The 16,814-nt window shown below is 40.4% G+C and overlaps 1 protein-coding gene across 3 annotated transcripts in view; it reads left to right on the forward strand.

The window, feature by feature from the left end:
- LOC134202793 (RNA-binding protein fusilli-like) overlaps positions 1-16,814 on the forward strand; it is a 301,692-nt gene that overhangs the window by 47,890 nt on the left and 236,988 nt on the right. For all 3 annotated transcript variants that reach the window (XM_062677787.1, XM_062677789.1, XM_062677788.1), the window contains one exon: positions 4,604-5,231. In XM_062677787.1, coding sequence (XP_062533771.1) covers positions 5,103-5,231 — 129 coding nt within the window. In that variant the 5' untranslated portion in view covers positions 4,604-5,102. The remainder of the gene's footprint in view (positions 1-4,603; positions 5,232-16,814) is intronic.

Consider the following 16,814-nt stretch of genomic DNA (forward strand, 5'->3'; position numbering starts at 1 on the left):
TTCATGGTGAAATCTAGTTGAAAAATAAGATTGAACAACGCACGCTTTTAAAATAATGCAGTTGTGGGCAACCAATTTAAAATGATCAGGGTATAATGTCCAATAGTGGACCCCAAATCAATAGTGGACCCTTCAGCTTTAATTACATTTATACACCACAATAGTAACATTTTTCTATAAAATTCCATCGGGAGAACCTGATCACCAATCAAACGATATGATTATATGCATTAGAAATGCCATGAAATATAAAAATAGACGGTTTTTTACAATTTTGTAAAAAATAAACACAAGAGTGTCCATTATAGGAATATTGCGGGTTCCATAATAGGGAAGACGAACAATCCGAAACGGAACACGGAAATCAAATAGAGTGTCGACTAAAGGAAAGCAATTTCCTATTATAGACCCCCAGGGGGTCTACTATAGGGCAAGTACAGTGAGATTTTCAATGTTTATTTCGAAGAATAACGTCGTGAATTTAAGAGTTTCATGCAGCGCTGACAATAGTCTTTCTCGTCGTATGAAGAAAGCGAAAAAAAAAGTCTTCGTCATTGCATTACACGACGCAACACCGATTCGGTTTTTTTCGCGCCGCATGCATGCCATGAATATAGTCGCGCAGCCAAAAGTTATGACAATTTCCGTCGTCACTATTTCAACTGATTACTCGTCATTATAGACGGACTGGTTAAAAACACAATGGCATTCCAAATAAACGAATTGTAGGAACTTTGGTAACATAAATGCATCGACAACATTTATAACGCCTTCATACGTTACTTCAAATTCATTATAACAAAGAATTCATAAAAATCTTCGCATGGCAGCTGCCGCTTGAAGAATAATGGTATGAAGTCTTCGTTCTTCGATGTCGTCATGACGATTTGGTTGCACGACGAAAGCTTACGTCGTGTGTGTCATCGACGATGCGTTGAGTAGCAATGAAGACACTACAACTTGTCGCTACTATGGCATTCCGTGCTGCGACGATGACTATTGTCAGCCCTGGTTTCATGTACACCCGGGTTTTTTTTACACGGTTTGGTTTTAGTCGTTTAAGACCTTCAGCGTCAATTAAACAATGAGTTAACCCCACGAAAAAATTCACAAAAAATCAAAGAAAATTCAGGGGGTATTTAAAAAGCTGTGAAAGTTCAGGTTAACCGAGAAATTAATGAATTCCAACCGTGTAAAAAAAACCTGGGTGTATGTTTCAATCAGAGGAGAACTTGTTATTAGATACTATGCGATTTGAAAATGTTGGATATTTCTTCACCTTATGGCAACAAGTTTAAAATTCTGCTACTGGAAAGCAATTTCTATTCAATTTCCTATTATGGACCCCCATTCAGTTAGACTTTAAAATGTTAATTTCAACGAGTATCGACGTGTATTTGAGTGTTTTATGCATGTATCGTGAAGAGGAGATGCAGAACTTCTTATTAGATATCAGCTACAATATGATCTATGGTCAATTTGTTGTTTTTGATAGTAATGTTACAATAAATTGTATTGTTTTTCTACAATATTTTTCATTGGCGTAACTAACGGAAAATTCTAGGGGGGCTAATTTTTGACGTAGGATTACGTCCTTTGCGAAGATAGGAAGGCAATACTACATATTCAAATTGGACACCTTCACGAAAAGTACCGATTTTCGAGATTTTGGTATCAATCGATCGACGAACTCTCTAAGATTTTCCCCAACTATTAAAAGCTATGGATTAGAATGCGCTGACCGTCGCCGAAAATGGCAGTGCTCACGAGAAATATCCATGCAATGCTCAGACTATCGTTTTGCTTCTACCTGTGATTAGAAAAGCGCTTTTGGAAAAAAATCTTTTCTTTCTAGGCGTCGATTGCGGTCTCGGGATATCAGTGGCGGTGCTGAACCTTTATTCTTAGCATCTTAGCGGAAAATCATCGAGCGACCGTCGGACAGCAGCACCAGTGAATTTTTAACGCAAGGTTCGGATTAACGTTTGATTGCTGCACGCTAACTTTCACCTACTCAGTGACTGAGTAAAATTTTACTCAATTTCCGTCAAAAGCAGGACAACTCAAAACTTTGAGTAATCCTGCTTTTGTCGGAAATTGAGTAAAAATTCCGTGCGAAGAAAAGAGATGGCAATACAATTTTACTCAGTCACTGAGTAGGTGAAAGTTAGAGTGTGTGAGTGATTCGAAAGAATCACAAACGCTCGTCGGAGAGCAATGCTGCAGAAACGTTGGCGTCAGTAGTAGAGATGGACGATCTGATCCGGAACCGTTAAAATGATTTGGATCTCTAAAGTGAGTGAATAATTCGTGGATCATTTTTTAAAAGATCCGGATCACCAGATCAGCAAATTATTTGACCATTTGTAAGGAAATAATAAAATAAAAGTTCATTGTTTGTAATCCATACGCTTGCAAACAAGAAAGGATGAAGTTATTGTCAGTACGCTTCAAAAGTGTGAGCCTGAATGACGAACGTTTCACTATTTTGTATTCTTCTTGCGTTTTATTCTAAGAATCCGATCCGACTAAAAGATCCGGATCATTAGATTGAATGACCCAGATCTGATCCGTTCATCAAAGTGATCCGTTTTGCCCATCTGTAGTCAGTAGCAGTCAAGTGATATTTTCTTTTAAAATTCAGATTTTATTTCTGTTGTAATTGGAAAGGAAAATTATTGAAAACAAATCGGTTTTTCTCAGATACACTAGAGGAGGTATTATAGCCGAGACGAACATACTTCAAAGTGCAAATCATAATCACTTGGCGACGCTGCAGAAGTTTTTTCTCCATGGATGGCAAATCATCTTACGTTGATGTCAGAGTAGACAAAAGAAATTTTCTTTAAAAATTCTGATTTTGCCTGTGATTGGAAAGGCGGATTATCGGTTCGTCTCAGAACCATCATTTCACAGGGGGTCGAGTGTGAGTGACGAATTTTCTGTCTTCAGATTCCAGAAAAACCAGGCATTGCAATATCATTTGAGCACAGGATATTATCTTTGCCTGTGCAAAGATATTATCCCTAATCAAAGAGCACTCTGGAAAGATATTATCATGATCCTGATAGCCAGCGCGGTTCGGGGTTTGTTCACGTTGCGAGGGCGTTGCTACAACAAAAGAAGTGAAAAATGTTCTCCATGGCGAACGTTGCACTTTGTTTACTGAGCAGATAGATAACAAAGATCGATATCCCAGCATATCATCAGTATCTTTGCTCAGAAGATCGAATGATGGGATAAGTTGCAATGCCTGAGAAAAACTTTATGCGATTAGAAAGACATATGAGCTTAGTAAGACGCCTGTGGAGTTTTAGCCATCCGAAAGAATTCCAATTTCTTTCTCATGAAAATTTTTTGTTACCTCTTCTTGAAAACTCAAGATTTTGCCTTTCTGGAATCTCTTAATTGATTTTCTGGAAATAACAGAAAAATTACCCAAATTACCATTCAAAGCTACAGAAAGAAATGCTTTCAAAATATCTGGATCGATACAGACATATGATACGTAGTATTTGGCTCTCACTTTTTCGGAAGGATTCTTTTGATAATTCTTTCGAAAGGCCATACATCCTTAAGAACTATGAACGCTAGGTTTAATTAAATATACTCGCAAAACTCTGTAAAAACTTGAAAATATTTAAAGATGAAATATTTGCTGAGAAAACTAATTTTAAATCAGGACTTTTTAGAAATATGCCGATAAGCTAAGCATCTTGTGTTCCTTAGGGCCAATTTCTTCACCTCCGCTTAGTGCTTAAACCAGGTTTAAACGTATGGGTAAGCATCGCTTAAGAGTTAAGCGGAGGTGAAGAAAACGGCACTTAAACAATTAAATTTTGTCCAACATTTTATGCTGTGTCAATATTAAGACCATACAGATAGTTCAGTATGCCACTAGAACTTTCTTTATCCAATCAAAATTTTAGAAATTGTGTTTGTTTTCTTAGTCTGTTGCTTCTATTATTTATTCAATCAGCATTGCATCAGCATGGAACCACTGTTCCTACTCCAATTTCCTAAAGTAATGATATCTGGCGCTGGAGAATCAAGGGAGCGTACTATTTTTCTTGCTTAACATTCCTATCGTAAGATATAACAATTGTTCGAAGTTCGAAAATTTGTTAAAATAGATTCAATGTTTCGTAGAGAAAGATGTGAATGAAGAGAACTCATTCCTGGCAGTTACGTCTATATATGATCAGAGAGCTAGATAAGTACAATATTCATGCAAAGTTGCAAAAATTCTAGGGGGCTATTTAAGTTCTAGGTGGGGCTATAGCCCCCCTAGCCCCCCTGTAGTTACGCCGATAATATTTTTGTCCGGGGGAACTGTTATTAGAAAAGTTAGCACTACATTCATGGATAATTTGGTCACTTCAGTGGAATAAAGAGGTCTGCCCAATACCAACATGTAGTGATTGATAGTGAATAATATAAGAAACATTTTTTATTCGTTTGTGAACAAACCTTTTTATGGCATGATGTTAGTTTAAAAAAAATCATGTGCGTCTAATCGCTAATCTCTATTCATCACAAGTTCCATTTTAATGAATATGTCAAGCATTAATGTTTATATTTTTTCTTTCATTTTGTTATTTAGTGTAATCTCCATTATCATCAGACATCACTGCTGAAACGCTTCGTTATTGTTGATACAGAGTGTGCAATAGGATAGAAGACCAAGACCAGAGAGCAAGTGCACGGCGCGTGGCCTGAAAGAAGCATAATTGAACGAAGTAATTTAGCAATAAAAAAAGCAAAGCTAGAGTGTACATATCAGTAAATGTGTCGAAACGAAACCTCATCTTGAGGAGCCCGCCTGAATTGTTCGCCAGAGTGTAAGTGAGTGCGCGTGTGTGTATGTGAGCCATAGATTTCGGCGAACTTCAAGTGAAAAAGAAAAGCCCGTTGTTGTGCTGCAAAACCAACCCATCAGGGAAACCTAATTCCCAGCAATTTCAGTACGAACTGACCGAGCGACCGCGGCTACTGGACGAGACGGCCATCGCTGTGGGCTTGTGGATAGTGCGGAGCAACAAGAAGCCAACAAAGCTGTGCATCCAGCAGTGTAAGCCCCCTCGTGGCCCCGCCGGTGGAAGATGTTAGTTCCGGGACATGTGGTGTCACTGTATGTGGCGACGTGCGGCTATAACGGTGCGGCACTTGGTTCCGACGAGAAGGAGATTGTTCTGCTGATTTACGTAATCATCGATGTGCAGACAAATAATGTAAGTACACCTCTTGATATCTAGAGTGACCGGCTGTACGGTATCCTTAAAGAAATATATGGTTTCGTCATCTTCTTAAATTACAAATCTGATGTTACCCTCCTATTGATTTTTTTATCCATATATATTTTTTTAATACATATTTATATTTGCGATTTTTTACAACATGCCCGTATGATTCGTATAATGCAAATATCGTGTTTCATGATTCAGATATTCAAACATTCAGTACAACGCATTCCCGGCTTTAGTTTTTTCGTGACTCTAGGCTGCTATTGAAGTTTGTCCTATCTTTTATTCTCTTTCTGTATTTCCAAAGTTGTGTCAACGATACAAAACATATAAATTTTGGTATATATATTATCAAGCATATTATAAACAAAATCTTGCGTGTACTTATTTACTTGAAGAAGACTTCTTACTTAGTATTAGGTGATGCAATCGCCACTGCTCATATGGTAACCCTATATTGATATTTAAAATTTTCTTCACTGATTTTCGATTGGACGTGTGCAGTTAGCGCTTCCAGTCCATCAAATATTTTCGCAGTTGGTCAAAAGGAACCTCCCGAAGCAAGATAAAATTCCTGTACCGTTGTAGTTGGTACCCTTGTACCAAATTGCTTCGTTGGTTTTGACCCCAACCGGTGCCATCATACAGTTTCAGCTGTGTTTTTTTTTTCTTCCTTCTCTGGAATGGTGAGTTTTTTGCCACTCACATCGTCTTTTAACTTCTTGCTTCCCTCTGGCTATGGGATGATGATGATGCTGAGGCTGCCAATGTTGTGTGTATAGCAATTATTCCTATCTACGTACATTCGTAGGTACGTACGTACTTATTGTGCTGCTCACTTTGAAAAACAGCCAGCATCAGAGCAAGAAGAAGAAGAAGCAGAAGCCCGGGAAATGCTTATTTAATATAGACACTTTTTGTGTGACCAAGCCCGCCGAGCTGAGCGTTGGTTGACTTTGGATGGATGCCCGGGTGATGGTCATTGGTCATCCCATCGTCGTCACGATGATGATGGGATTCACGGGCGATTGGTCGGACGGTATGTGTGGACAGAGTAGTTCGCCGAGTACAGTTTACATACGTACTGCATGGTGACTTAATTGTTAAGCCCGTAGTTGCACGATGGTATGTATCTGCGTACTCATTTGCGATTAAATTTGCTTCATTATTTGGTTTTATGTTCAACAGTCTATCATTTGTTCAGATGACGGTGAGCATCGTGAAAACTGTAGTTGCAGGAGGAAAAAAAAAACTTACAGATTTTCGTCATATTTCAGTTTTGTTGATATAGCTCGAGTTATAGTAGATCTTCTTAAGTTTTTTTTGTTAAACACCATGTACATTTCTTGAGCTTCAAACAAACTATTTATACTAAGAAAAAGATTTCATTCATAAGGCGAAAAAATGGTTAAAACCCAGGAAAATGCATAAAAATTCTTAATTGTGCCCCTGACATAGTTCTGTCAAAATTAAATTTAAATGTTGCCTAAAAACGTTTTGTAGATATCGCCCAAAGAACAGTAGTGTGGAGAGTGAATAGCCCGCGCGAAATAAAATCCATTTTAGAACACACGAAACAAAGCAGATCAGGAAATGAAGATTCTTTATTTATATGAATTGAATACACCCTTTGAAGATTGTAGGGTTTTCCAGAATGCAGTTTGCGACCACTTCAATAAACTGGTTTATGGCGAGCAGGGGCCTTCTTGGGAGCGGTGGAGCAAGGGATTTTAAAAATGTTCATCATCATACAAACATGCAAACAGGACAAGCATCGACTCTTCATGACTTAATTCTTTGTACAAATTCCATCGCTTCTATTTCAGTCCAGCTTGTATTTGTATGAGTTGATGAATAAAACTCGTTTTGGATTTTTTTTTCAGAAAAAATATTTTAAGCTCGTTTTAGTGGAATGTATTCAACCGTCTAAGACGAGTTTAGTACTCTCCATTTAATTCCACCAATTATTTTGATATCTTTGCAGATACGTATTTCGACCACAACTGTGTGGTCGTCTACAGTTATTTATATATTAATAGTAAATATTTTATTCGTTTGCTGTTTTTTTTCTATCCGGAAATGCGCCTTTCTAATCACTCACAGCAACCAAACGTTAGTTTGAACCTTGCTTTGAAATTTCGCTTGACCAACTGCACGATTATCCGACTGCTGCTGTCCGACAGCCACTCGATGAATTTCTGCTCAAACGCCACAATTTAGAATACATTTTCAGTACCGCCACTGATGTCCCGAAACCGCAACCGACGCCAATTTCGCAATCAAGCCTTTTATCTTGATCCTGAAAAGGACCGATTTCGTTCACAATGCGCCTTTCTAATCACCAACACTAACCAATTGATGGTCCGAACATTCCGGAGAAGTTTGTCTTGAGTGTTGATGCTGTTGTCGACGGTCACTCGATGATCCGTTTACTGCTGGGACCTCTGCTATCGGCGTCATCGTCGCGACGGTACTGTGCGGTCCTCGTGTCCGCCCTCGGTGATATCTTGATTGAACTGAGGATTAGAGACAGAGACTGTTGCACGATTTTGATATCTTTACTTGCGATGCTCATACGGGATTGGTTGGTTACCGTTTTTAAACAGTATCTGGCATAATTAATTTTTCAATAGATTTTCAAAGGACGTAATCCTACGTCGACCTAAGACGCGCGGCTACAAAGCAAGACCATGCTGAGGGTGGCTGGGTTCGATTCACGGTGCCGGTCTAGGCAATTTTCGGATTGGAAATTGTCTCGACTTCCCTGGGCATAAAAGTATCATCGTGTTAGCCTTAGCCACTAAGCTGGGAGGTGGCTCTTTTCCAGTGTGGGGATGTAATGCCAATAAGAAGAAGAAGAAGAATCCTACGTCGAAAAAATTCCCACGCGCACCAAATGTGTCATGTACAAAACGCTCATAAGGCAGATAGTCCTCTACGAACATGAAACTTGGACCATGTTCGATGAGGATTTGCAAGCACCCGCAGTATTTGAAAGACCGGTGCTTAGGACCATGTTAGGCGGTGTGCAAGAGGACGGTGTGTGGCGCCTTTCCGCCACCGGCTTTCGGTGCACTGATGTTTGGTTGTTCGGTGCGTCGTTCTGCCGAATGGTCGCGAAAACGGGACCTCGGCTTGCTCGTATCTGATTGCAATGGAGACTATTGGCGTCGGTTCGCTGGCTCCGCCTTCTTTTAGTTCGATACAGTGCTGCTGTGTGGTGTGTAGAACCAAGGTCAAGGGATTTGTTGCAAAGTGCAAATAATAACCGCTTGGCGTCGGTAGCAGCGAAAGCGCTCGTCGGATGGAGACGCTGCACACTTAATTTTTTATTTGGATCTCAGTAATTTTGTGCAAACCTGTTTTTTTGCCGAGATTTCTGTCAAAATTGTTGAAAATCAGCAAATAATTTGCTGAAAACCAGCTAACAAACGTTATTTTTGCCGGGATATCAGTTTTTTTTATTTTGCTGGGCAAACGACTGTGCGGATTTTGCCGAGCTGTAGAAATGAAAACTGAGTGTGTAGGTTTCTAGAAGTAGGCCATGGAGTGGTTCATCAAAATCCACCTCTCTAGTCCCCGGGGAACCTGTTCTAAAGAGGTACTAAAGAGGCTACTGTTAGGTGCCAAATTTTCTAGTTTTGTTTTATGACACATAAAATTGCTTACAAATATGTGATCTGATGATTCCTACTGTATTTGCTATCTTGTATGCGCCATTTCTTGGCAACTTTAACGCTTGATCGGTCATCGGAAAGCCCTCTGGAAATTCCGGAACATCTTTAAAAGTGGCCAATTCCAAAAGTTCATCCCAGAGCTTCACGATTTTTTCGTAGTAATCCATCCTGGCGAATTGTGAGTGCAATCAATAGTGAAAGTCTTCTGTGACCTCCAAATGCTCCCGAAATGGCCCTCCGGAAGATCAGGAACATTTATAAAAATGGCCAATTTAAAAAACACATCCCAGAGGGCGATGGTGTGCTACAAAATACCAAACGGATAAAACATTGAATGAACTAATTTTAAAAATATTCAATGTAATCTACCTATTCGAAACAAAATATTGAATCATATATTAACAACATGCTTCTGAACTAAAATTTAGAGTCTGTAGGTTCGAAAGCCTCCATTTGAGAGGCAAGAAGGCTGTTTTCCGAAACGCTCAGTTGCTTCGTTGTTAGAAAATTGGAAGCATCCTTCTACTCTTCTCGGAAGCCTTCATCCAAGCTGCTCGAAACCTCCTTTCAAGATGTTCGGAGGCGTCCTTCAACAGGTTCGGAAGCCTTCTTTCAAGAGGCTCGTAAGTCTCCTTTCGGAAGGCTCGGAAGCTTTCCTTCGAGTTGCTCGGAAGCCTCTTTTCAAGACCCTTTCAAAAGTCCCAGCAGTCACACAACAAGAGACTCGGAATCCTCCCTTCAAGAGGCTCGGATTTGTTTTTTTTTTTTCAAGAGGCTTGGAAGCATACTTTCAAGAGGCTCAAGAATGTCCTTTCAAGATGCTCAAAAGCCCCTTTTAAGTGGCTCGAAAGGCGCCTTTCAATAGGCTCGGAAACCTTCCTTCAAGATGCTCGGAAATTTCCCTTAAAGTGACTCGGAAGCCTATTTTCTAAAGACGCAGTAGCCTACTTACAAGAAGCTCGGAAGGCTGCTTTCAGGAGGCTCGAATGGCTGCTTCAAGTAGCTCGGAAGCCTCCTTTCAAGAACCGCAGAAGCTTCCCTTCAATAAGCTTGGAATTCGTCTTTCAAGAGGCTTGGAAGCGCACTTTCAAGATGCTCAAGAGCCTCCTTTTAAGTAGTTCGAAAGCTGCCTTTCAAGAGGGTCTTAGGTCTCCCTTCGATATGCTCGAAAGTCTCCCTTCAAGATTCTTGAAAATCTTCTTTTAAGAGGCCTGGAGGCCTTTTTTTCAAAACGCGCGTATGCCTACTTTCAAGAGGCTCGTTAGCCTCCTTCCAAGAAGCTCGTAAATCTCCATTCAAGACGCTCGGAAGCTTCCCTTTAAGAGGCTCGAAATTCTTCTTTCAAGAGGGTTGGAAGAATACTTTTAAGAGGCTCAGACGCCTTTTTTAAGAGGCTCAGATGCCTTCTTTAAAGAGTCTCAAAATCCTGTTTTGAAGTGAGTTGAAAGCCTCCTTTTAAGCTTGAAAGCCGCCTTTCAAGAGGCTCTGAAGCCTCCCTTCGAGATGTTTGAAAACCTCCCTTCGAGAGGCTCGGAAGCCTTCCTCACAGAGGCTCGGAAGAATCCCTTCAAGAGACACGGAAGCCTCCTTTCAAGCGGCTCGGAAGCTTCCCTTCAAGAGGCACAAAATTCTTCTTTTAAGAAGCTTTGAAGCGTACTTTCAAGATGCTCAGAAGCCCCCTTTTAAGTGACTCGAAAGACGCTTTCAAAAGGCACTGAAGCCTTCCTTAAAGAGGCTCGGAAGCCTTTTATCAAGATGCTCTGAAGCACCTTTTCACCTCCCTTCAAGGGCCACGGAAGTCTTCTTTGAAGAGGCTCGTAAGCCTCATTTCAAGAGGGTCGGATACCTCCCTTCAAGAGACACGGAGTTCTTTTTCTAAAAGGCTTGGAAGCGTTCTTTCAAGATGCTCAGAATCATCTTTTTAAGTTGCATCAAAGCCTCTTTTAAGGGGCTCTGAAGCCTCCTTTCAAGAGGCTCGGAAGCCTCCTATCAAGTGTATCTGAAGCCCCCTTTCAAGGGCTGGAAAGCCGCCTTCAAAGGACCTGGAAGCTTCCTTCCAAGAGGCTCGTAAGCCTCCTTACAAGAGGCTTGGAAGCTTTACTTGCAGAAGCTTGGAATTCTTCTTTCAAGAGGCTTGGAAGCATACTTTCAAAATGTTCAGAAGCCTTCTATAAAGTGCCTCAAAAGCTGCCTTTCAAAAGGCTCCGAAGCCTCCCTATAATAGGCTTGGAAGCCTCCCTTCGAGAAACTCGAAAGCCTCCAAATAATAGGCTTGGCAACTTCCTTTCAAGAGGCTCGGGAGCCTCCAATAGAAAAAAAACATTCATGAAGGAAGCTTGGTGTATAAATTCACTTTGAATTGGAAATTTTCACTGAATGATGAAAATGTTATTCAACTTCATGAAGACCCTTTCCTTTAGTTTGCAGGTCCGTTTTTCATATCGTTTTCATTCGTAGATAAGACGCTTATTTTCATTTATAGCAAAAAAAGGGGGAGAGGGGTGCCTCAATTAATGCAAAAGTTCGAAGGGGTTCCACTCAAGAAAAAGGGTGAGAACCGCTGCTCTACGTAATCATACGATCGTGTGTCTATTACACCCGGCTCTCCGCATGACACCTTCCCTTGTCTTATTTTCTTCAATTTGAATGCTTGTTTTACTCTATGTACCGTTTTGACGCTAATCCTGAACATGAATTATATTCCAAACACTTGTTTCAAAATGGCCATTTCAACTTTATTCGTATAATTCTTTCCATAGCATATTGAATTTGTTTGTAAGTCTGATCCTTAGTACCTAAAATCAACGAAATTTTAGTTTGAGGGCCCTAAAACGCCAGTGTTCGGAATATGAGTCATGTTCGGGATTTGAGTCAAAACGGTAATACATTGTTGCAATATATTTAAACACCCTCACCCTCTATTGCTTGTCCAATTATCTAAATTTTTGGTTGTGGACATGAAATCTACACAATGTAAATTGAAAGCCTGTTAAATCTAGTTAAATGTTAAAAATTTCGATTTTGGAATTACGCGAGTCGAGGACCATAGCCTCGAATGCCCCTCTTGACTTTGTCTTGCACGGATTATGATAACTATCTTTGAATCTGCCACAGAAGGCGATGAACCAAACCTAATTTCCATTCGGCTTACGGCTATCAGCGATAGTTTTATGCGAACTCTAACTAAGCAATCTTTCTCTAAAAGCTATGCCGGAGGGCAGCGATAAGTACAATTTAATTTACCCCAAAAAAAATACTTGACCTGAACAGCATAAATGCAGAAGAAAAACTCAAACATGTGTGCCGGTGACTAACAACCACAATATCTTTTATGATCCCTTCCACTTAGTTAGGTCACTTCCATTGATGCTAGGGTTTGTTTTTGGGTTAGTATTAATCAAATCTTGTTGTTTGATGCATGAACTTATGTGTCTTTAAACAGTGTAGTTATTCGAAGGCAAATCCGTCGCTATTTGCATAACAACCACGCGTAGATATGATAGCAAGCGAATCTGATGGAACTTTTATGACGGCACTTTATAGGCACATCATCCAATAAATCCCAGAGGACAGAAACTTTTTAGCTTTCTAATAAAAATTATGCAAGGCAATGGAAGCAATATACTGTTGAAATGACTTTTAATCGATAAGCAATTTCTAGTATTATGATTTTCCATTTCGGTCTTCACAGTTTAATTGGTTTGTAAAATTCGACACTTTTAATTTCCAGTTCCTTCCATACTAGACACTGCACATTCTTTCGCTTGTTTATGAAAGCGTTCCAAACGATCAAACCAAAATACTGCTTGGATCGGTGTTGGAATAGCAACTCATTAACCTCCATTCCGTTAGACGCGTGTATTCGACTCGTACTGCAAATTCTAGGCTAGAACGGAAGACATTTCTAATCGCTAATTAGGTTTCGTAGGTGTGCTAATTATGCGTTGCTAATTGCTGTCAGTATCGGCGGGGTAAGTTTTATGGTTCCAAAATATTAGGGAAAAAACTAAGTTTAATCACCTATGGGTAGATTTGTTTCCGAATGTGTAAGGATTGGGCACTATGGAATACACACATTACGGAAATCAATATGAGATTTAGTTCTGTATGTTACTGTCATGTGATAATTGAATCTTGTATCTTGAGAGAAAATCTATTTGGCCTGAACCCCCTATTTCCGTCCCGTACTTTTTTTACTCAGTCACATTCCAACCAAATGACTTGATTTTTGTACATCACTAGAAACTGAGTAATTCGACTGGGATGTGGCCGAGTACCCAAATAGATCTTCTCCCCATTACAAACCATCGCTTTAGATCTTCTTTGAATGAACGGATCACGAACCACAACACGCGCATACCTAAATACATTTGTTCAACTTAGTTAAAGCGAGTTGAATGAGATTCGGTTTCTTTCATCATCACCAAAAAGTCCAGTTTTTATGTCGGTCTTATACCTTTTCTGCAGTGTAAGTAGGGTATAGGAAAGTGCTTGGTGCCATGCAGCGATTTTATGTGTACCCAGCATGTTATCAAATTCACGGACCGAAACTATTAGTACTTAACACTTGTTTTTACTAGCGCCGACTTTCGGCAATGTGGGTCAATGATCTTTAGTATTGGAACTGATGTATTACCTTCATTGTGTTCGAAAATGGGCCGGAGCGCAAAATAATACGTGTATTAACGGCGCCAGTCATATTGGTTGTTTATCTTAGCGAGTTGATCGAGAGTGAACGAGTCTATTAGCTGCTCTTTTCTTTGTTTTGAATTCGATGAATGCAGGTTTTACCTTCATAAGATGAAGAATCGGAACAGTTTTCCTGGAAATGATTCTTCGGATGATCTTATATGTTGGATCATTCTGTCCCATTTAGAGCATTCAGCTTCAAGACAAACGGTATCAGTAGCATATGGCAAATTTAATATTTTCTTCAAAGTTATTTATTTTGGAGTTTATGGCATTTTACATATTCACTATTTATGACTGTGTCAAATTTAGCGCCATTTCAGTGTGTCATGCTTACCGTAGATTCATTCGGTAGGTAGATTTACCATAGTTTTCGGTTAGAAAGCGAAGGAATGAATAACCCCACAGTGAGCTGCTTTTTTTATTACCTTGTTTATTACCTACATCTTTTCCAATTCAAAAATGCGAAAAAATATTTGTTGCTGTCTAGGATTCGCCAAGGTAAAACACTATTTGAACAAGTATTAAGCAATATTTTTTTTAAATTTGGTAAACAATTGGTTTGAAGCTTTTCCCAAGCATAGGGGACAATTTTCACTATCACTCGAAACAATTGTCGATAACCTTGCCTGCACAGAAGCGACAAAAAAAATGAAAACCTAATTCGTCCTCAAAAGTGAACATCGCACCGGACAAGCATCATGGTATAACTGTCGAAGAGCATCCCCTCCTGTCGGCTAGGTAATCGTTTTTACCGCCATTGGTCGAAGATACCTGCATTCAAATCTCGTGTTAGGTGCTGGTGGTGAAGTGTATTAAATGATCATGCTCGAAGCAAAGCTATTTTCCTGACCGGGAGCGTAATGAGCCTCCACTGTTCGGAATGGTAGTCTCGTGTACAGGCATGTAGGTTAGAGTGTCCCAAATATGCCTCACGGTTGTCAAATGTAATATTAAAGTCATTAACCCAAATGGGTATCGAAGGATCTTGTGGCCGATTTTCGGAAGATCAGTCTAAGTATAATTCAATCAAGTCAAACAAACATTGGGTTTTTCGATCTTTTTAATTTTGGGCACCCTAACAACCAGGCACCACAATATGCAACGATCGCTTGCCAGTAATCGGTGCCGCCAGTGGTTTACGATAGGCTTCGCGTAAGTTCGCCTGAGGAGGTGGAGAAAACTAGAAACGGAAATTCCGATATTATATTTTTCCTTCCTTGTACACAAAGGTAAACATCACTCATATTGCTCGGCGTCTTCCCCAAATCTCTTACCGCGCGTTTATTGTTGAGTATATGACGCTCGCCAGCGATCGTCGAAACCGGACAAAGTCCAAAATAGAGATAAATTGGAAACACAATCTTAATTCGCTACTGTGCAAAATGTATGCGTTTTTAAATATGAGCCGGAAATTTATATTCATCATTGGAATATACAACTACACTACGATCATATACATCTTACCCATCCGTATCCATAGCAGTTTATTTAGAGCGATGATGTTAGGAAGATTCGACATCGAAACATGTTGATCATAAAATTAGTAGCCATAAAATTCATGAACGAGATATACTACCTCCGACTAGAAAATGGCCCATGCCTTAGATCTTAAACTATAACCTAATTTTCTTTTACCTAAATAGGGTTGCGGTATGTGTTTTTATCTGCATTCTTATTCCTGTCATTGGCTCAAAAACCAGTGAAATTATAAATCGAGCAAATAGCTCAAAAATAACTTATTTTGGCATTATAAGATTGCAAAAGCAATAGCAAAGTATCTGCAGAAAAGGAAATATTAAAATCAGTAATTATTGATATGTTGAAAATTACTTACTTACTTATGGATCCTGTACACCTCCGGTGGTGCATACGGTCGACTTGAAAGATCTCCATCCTGAGCGTTGTCCGGCTATCGCTTTAACCGGTTGCCAGGTTAGATTTCGGTCGACTTCTTTAATTTCTTTATTGAGGCTTCGCCGCCATGAGCCTCTGGGTCTGCCTCTGCTGCGATGTCCCGCTGGGTTCCAGTCTAATACTTGTTTACAGATTTCGTTTCCGCCCCTACGTAGAGTGTGGCCGACCCAGCCCCACTTCCGATCCCGAATTTCTGTTGCTATCGGCCTCTGGTGACAACGACGATGGAGCTCGTTGTTTGAGATCCAGTTGTGAGGCCACCAGGCCCGAATTATATACCGCAGGCATCTGTTAATGAACACCTGCAGCCGTTGAGTGTTCTCCACTGATACACACCATGTTTCGCTAGCGTATAACAGCACAGATTTCACGTTAGAGTTGAAAATTCGTATTTTGGTGCGTTCACTTATGTGCCTGTTTTTCCAGATATTTCTTAAACTTCTTGATCCGTGCGCTTATGTCGATCTTGGTACCGCCATCTGACGCCATTTGGCTACCAAGATAATGGAATCTTTCAACATTCTCCACTGGTTGCCCGGCTACTGTGAAACTGGAAGGGGTCACCGTGTTTACATCCAACGATTTGGTTTTGTTGACGTTGATGACTAAACCTGCCGAGGAGGAGCGCTCGGCAAGGTCGTTGAGCTTACTCTGCATATCAGAGCGCCGTTGCGCGAGGAGTGCAACGTCATCAGCCAATTCGAAGTCGTTTAGGTGCTCCATGGTTATAGGCTGCCATAACAGCCCGCGGTTTGGTTCACGTTCAATCGCATCTACCAGAATCTCATCGATTACGATGAGGAACAGTAACGGTGATAGAATACATCCTTGCCTCACACCAGCTACGACCCGGATAGGGTCGGACAAGACCCCATTGTGCAGCACTCTACACGAAAAGGCCTCGTACTGTGCCTCGATGAGGCCGATGATTTTCTCAGGAACCCCCTTGCGTCTCAGGGCGCCCCACATAATCTTGTGATTGAGACGGTCAAAAGCTTTTTCGCAGTCATTGAATACCAAGTAAAGGGACTCTTGGAATTCGTTGACCTGCTCCAGAATAATGCGGAGCGTGACAATATGGTCCACACAGGATCTTCCGGACTTTAAGAACGGTACACAGCAACATAATGCCTCGCCAGTTATCGCATACAGTCAGGTATTAGATATTACGAAATAAACGATTCAGTAGTTGAGCGGATGTCATGGGGTCAGCTTTGAGCATCTCGGCTGATATGCGGTCGACCCCTGGGGCTTTATTCGATTTCATGCTTTGGATGGCTGTTTGAAT

The sequence above is a fragment of the Armigeres subalbatus genome, unplaced genomic scaffold (assembly GCF_024139115.2).
Source record: "Armigeres subalbatus isolate Guangzhou_Male unplaced genomic scaffold, GZ_Asu_2 Contig1411, whole genome shotgun sequence".
Lineage (NCBI taxonomy): Eukaryota > Metazoa > Arthropoda > Insecta > Diptera > Culicidae > Armigeres > Armigeres subalbatus.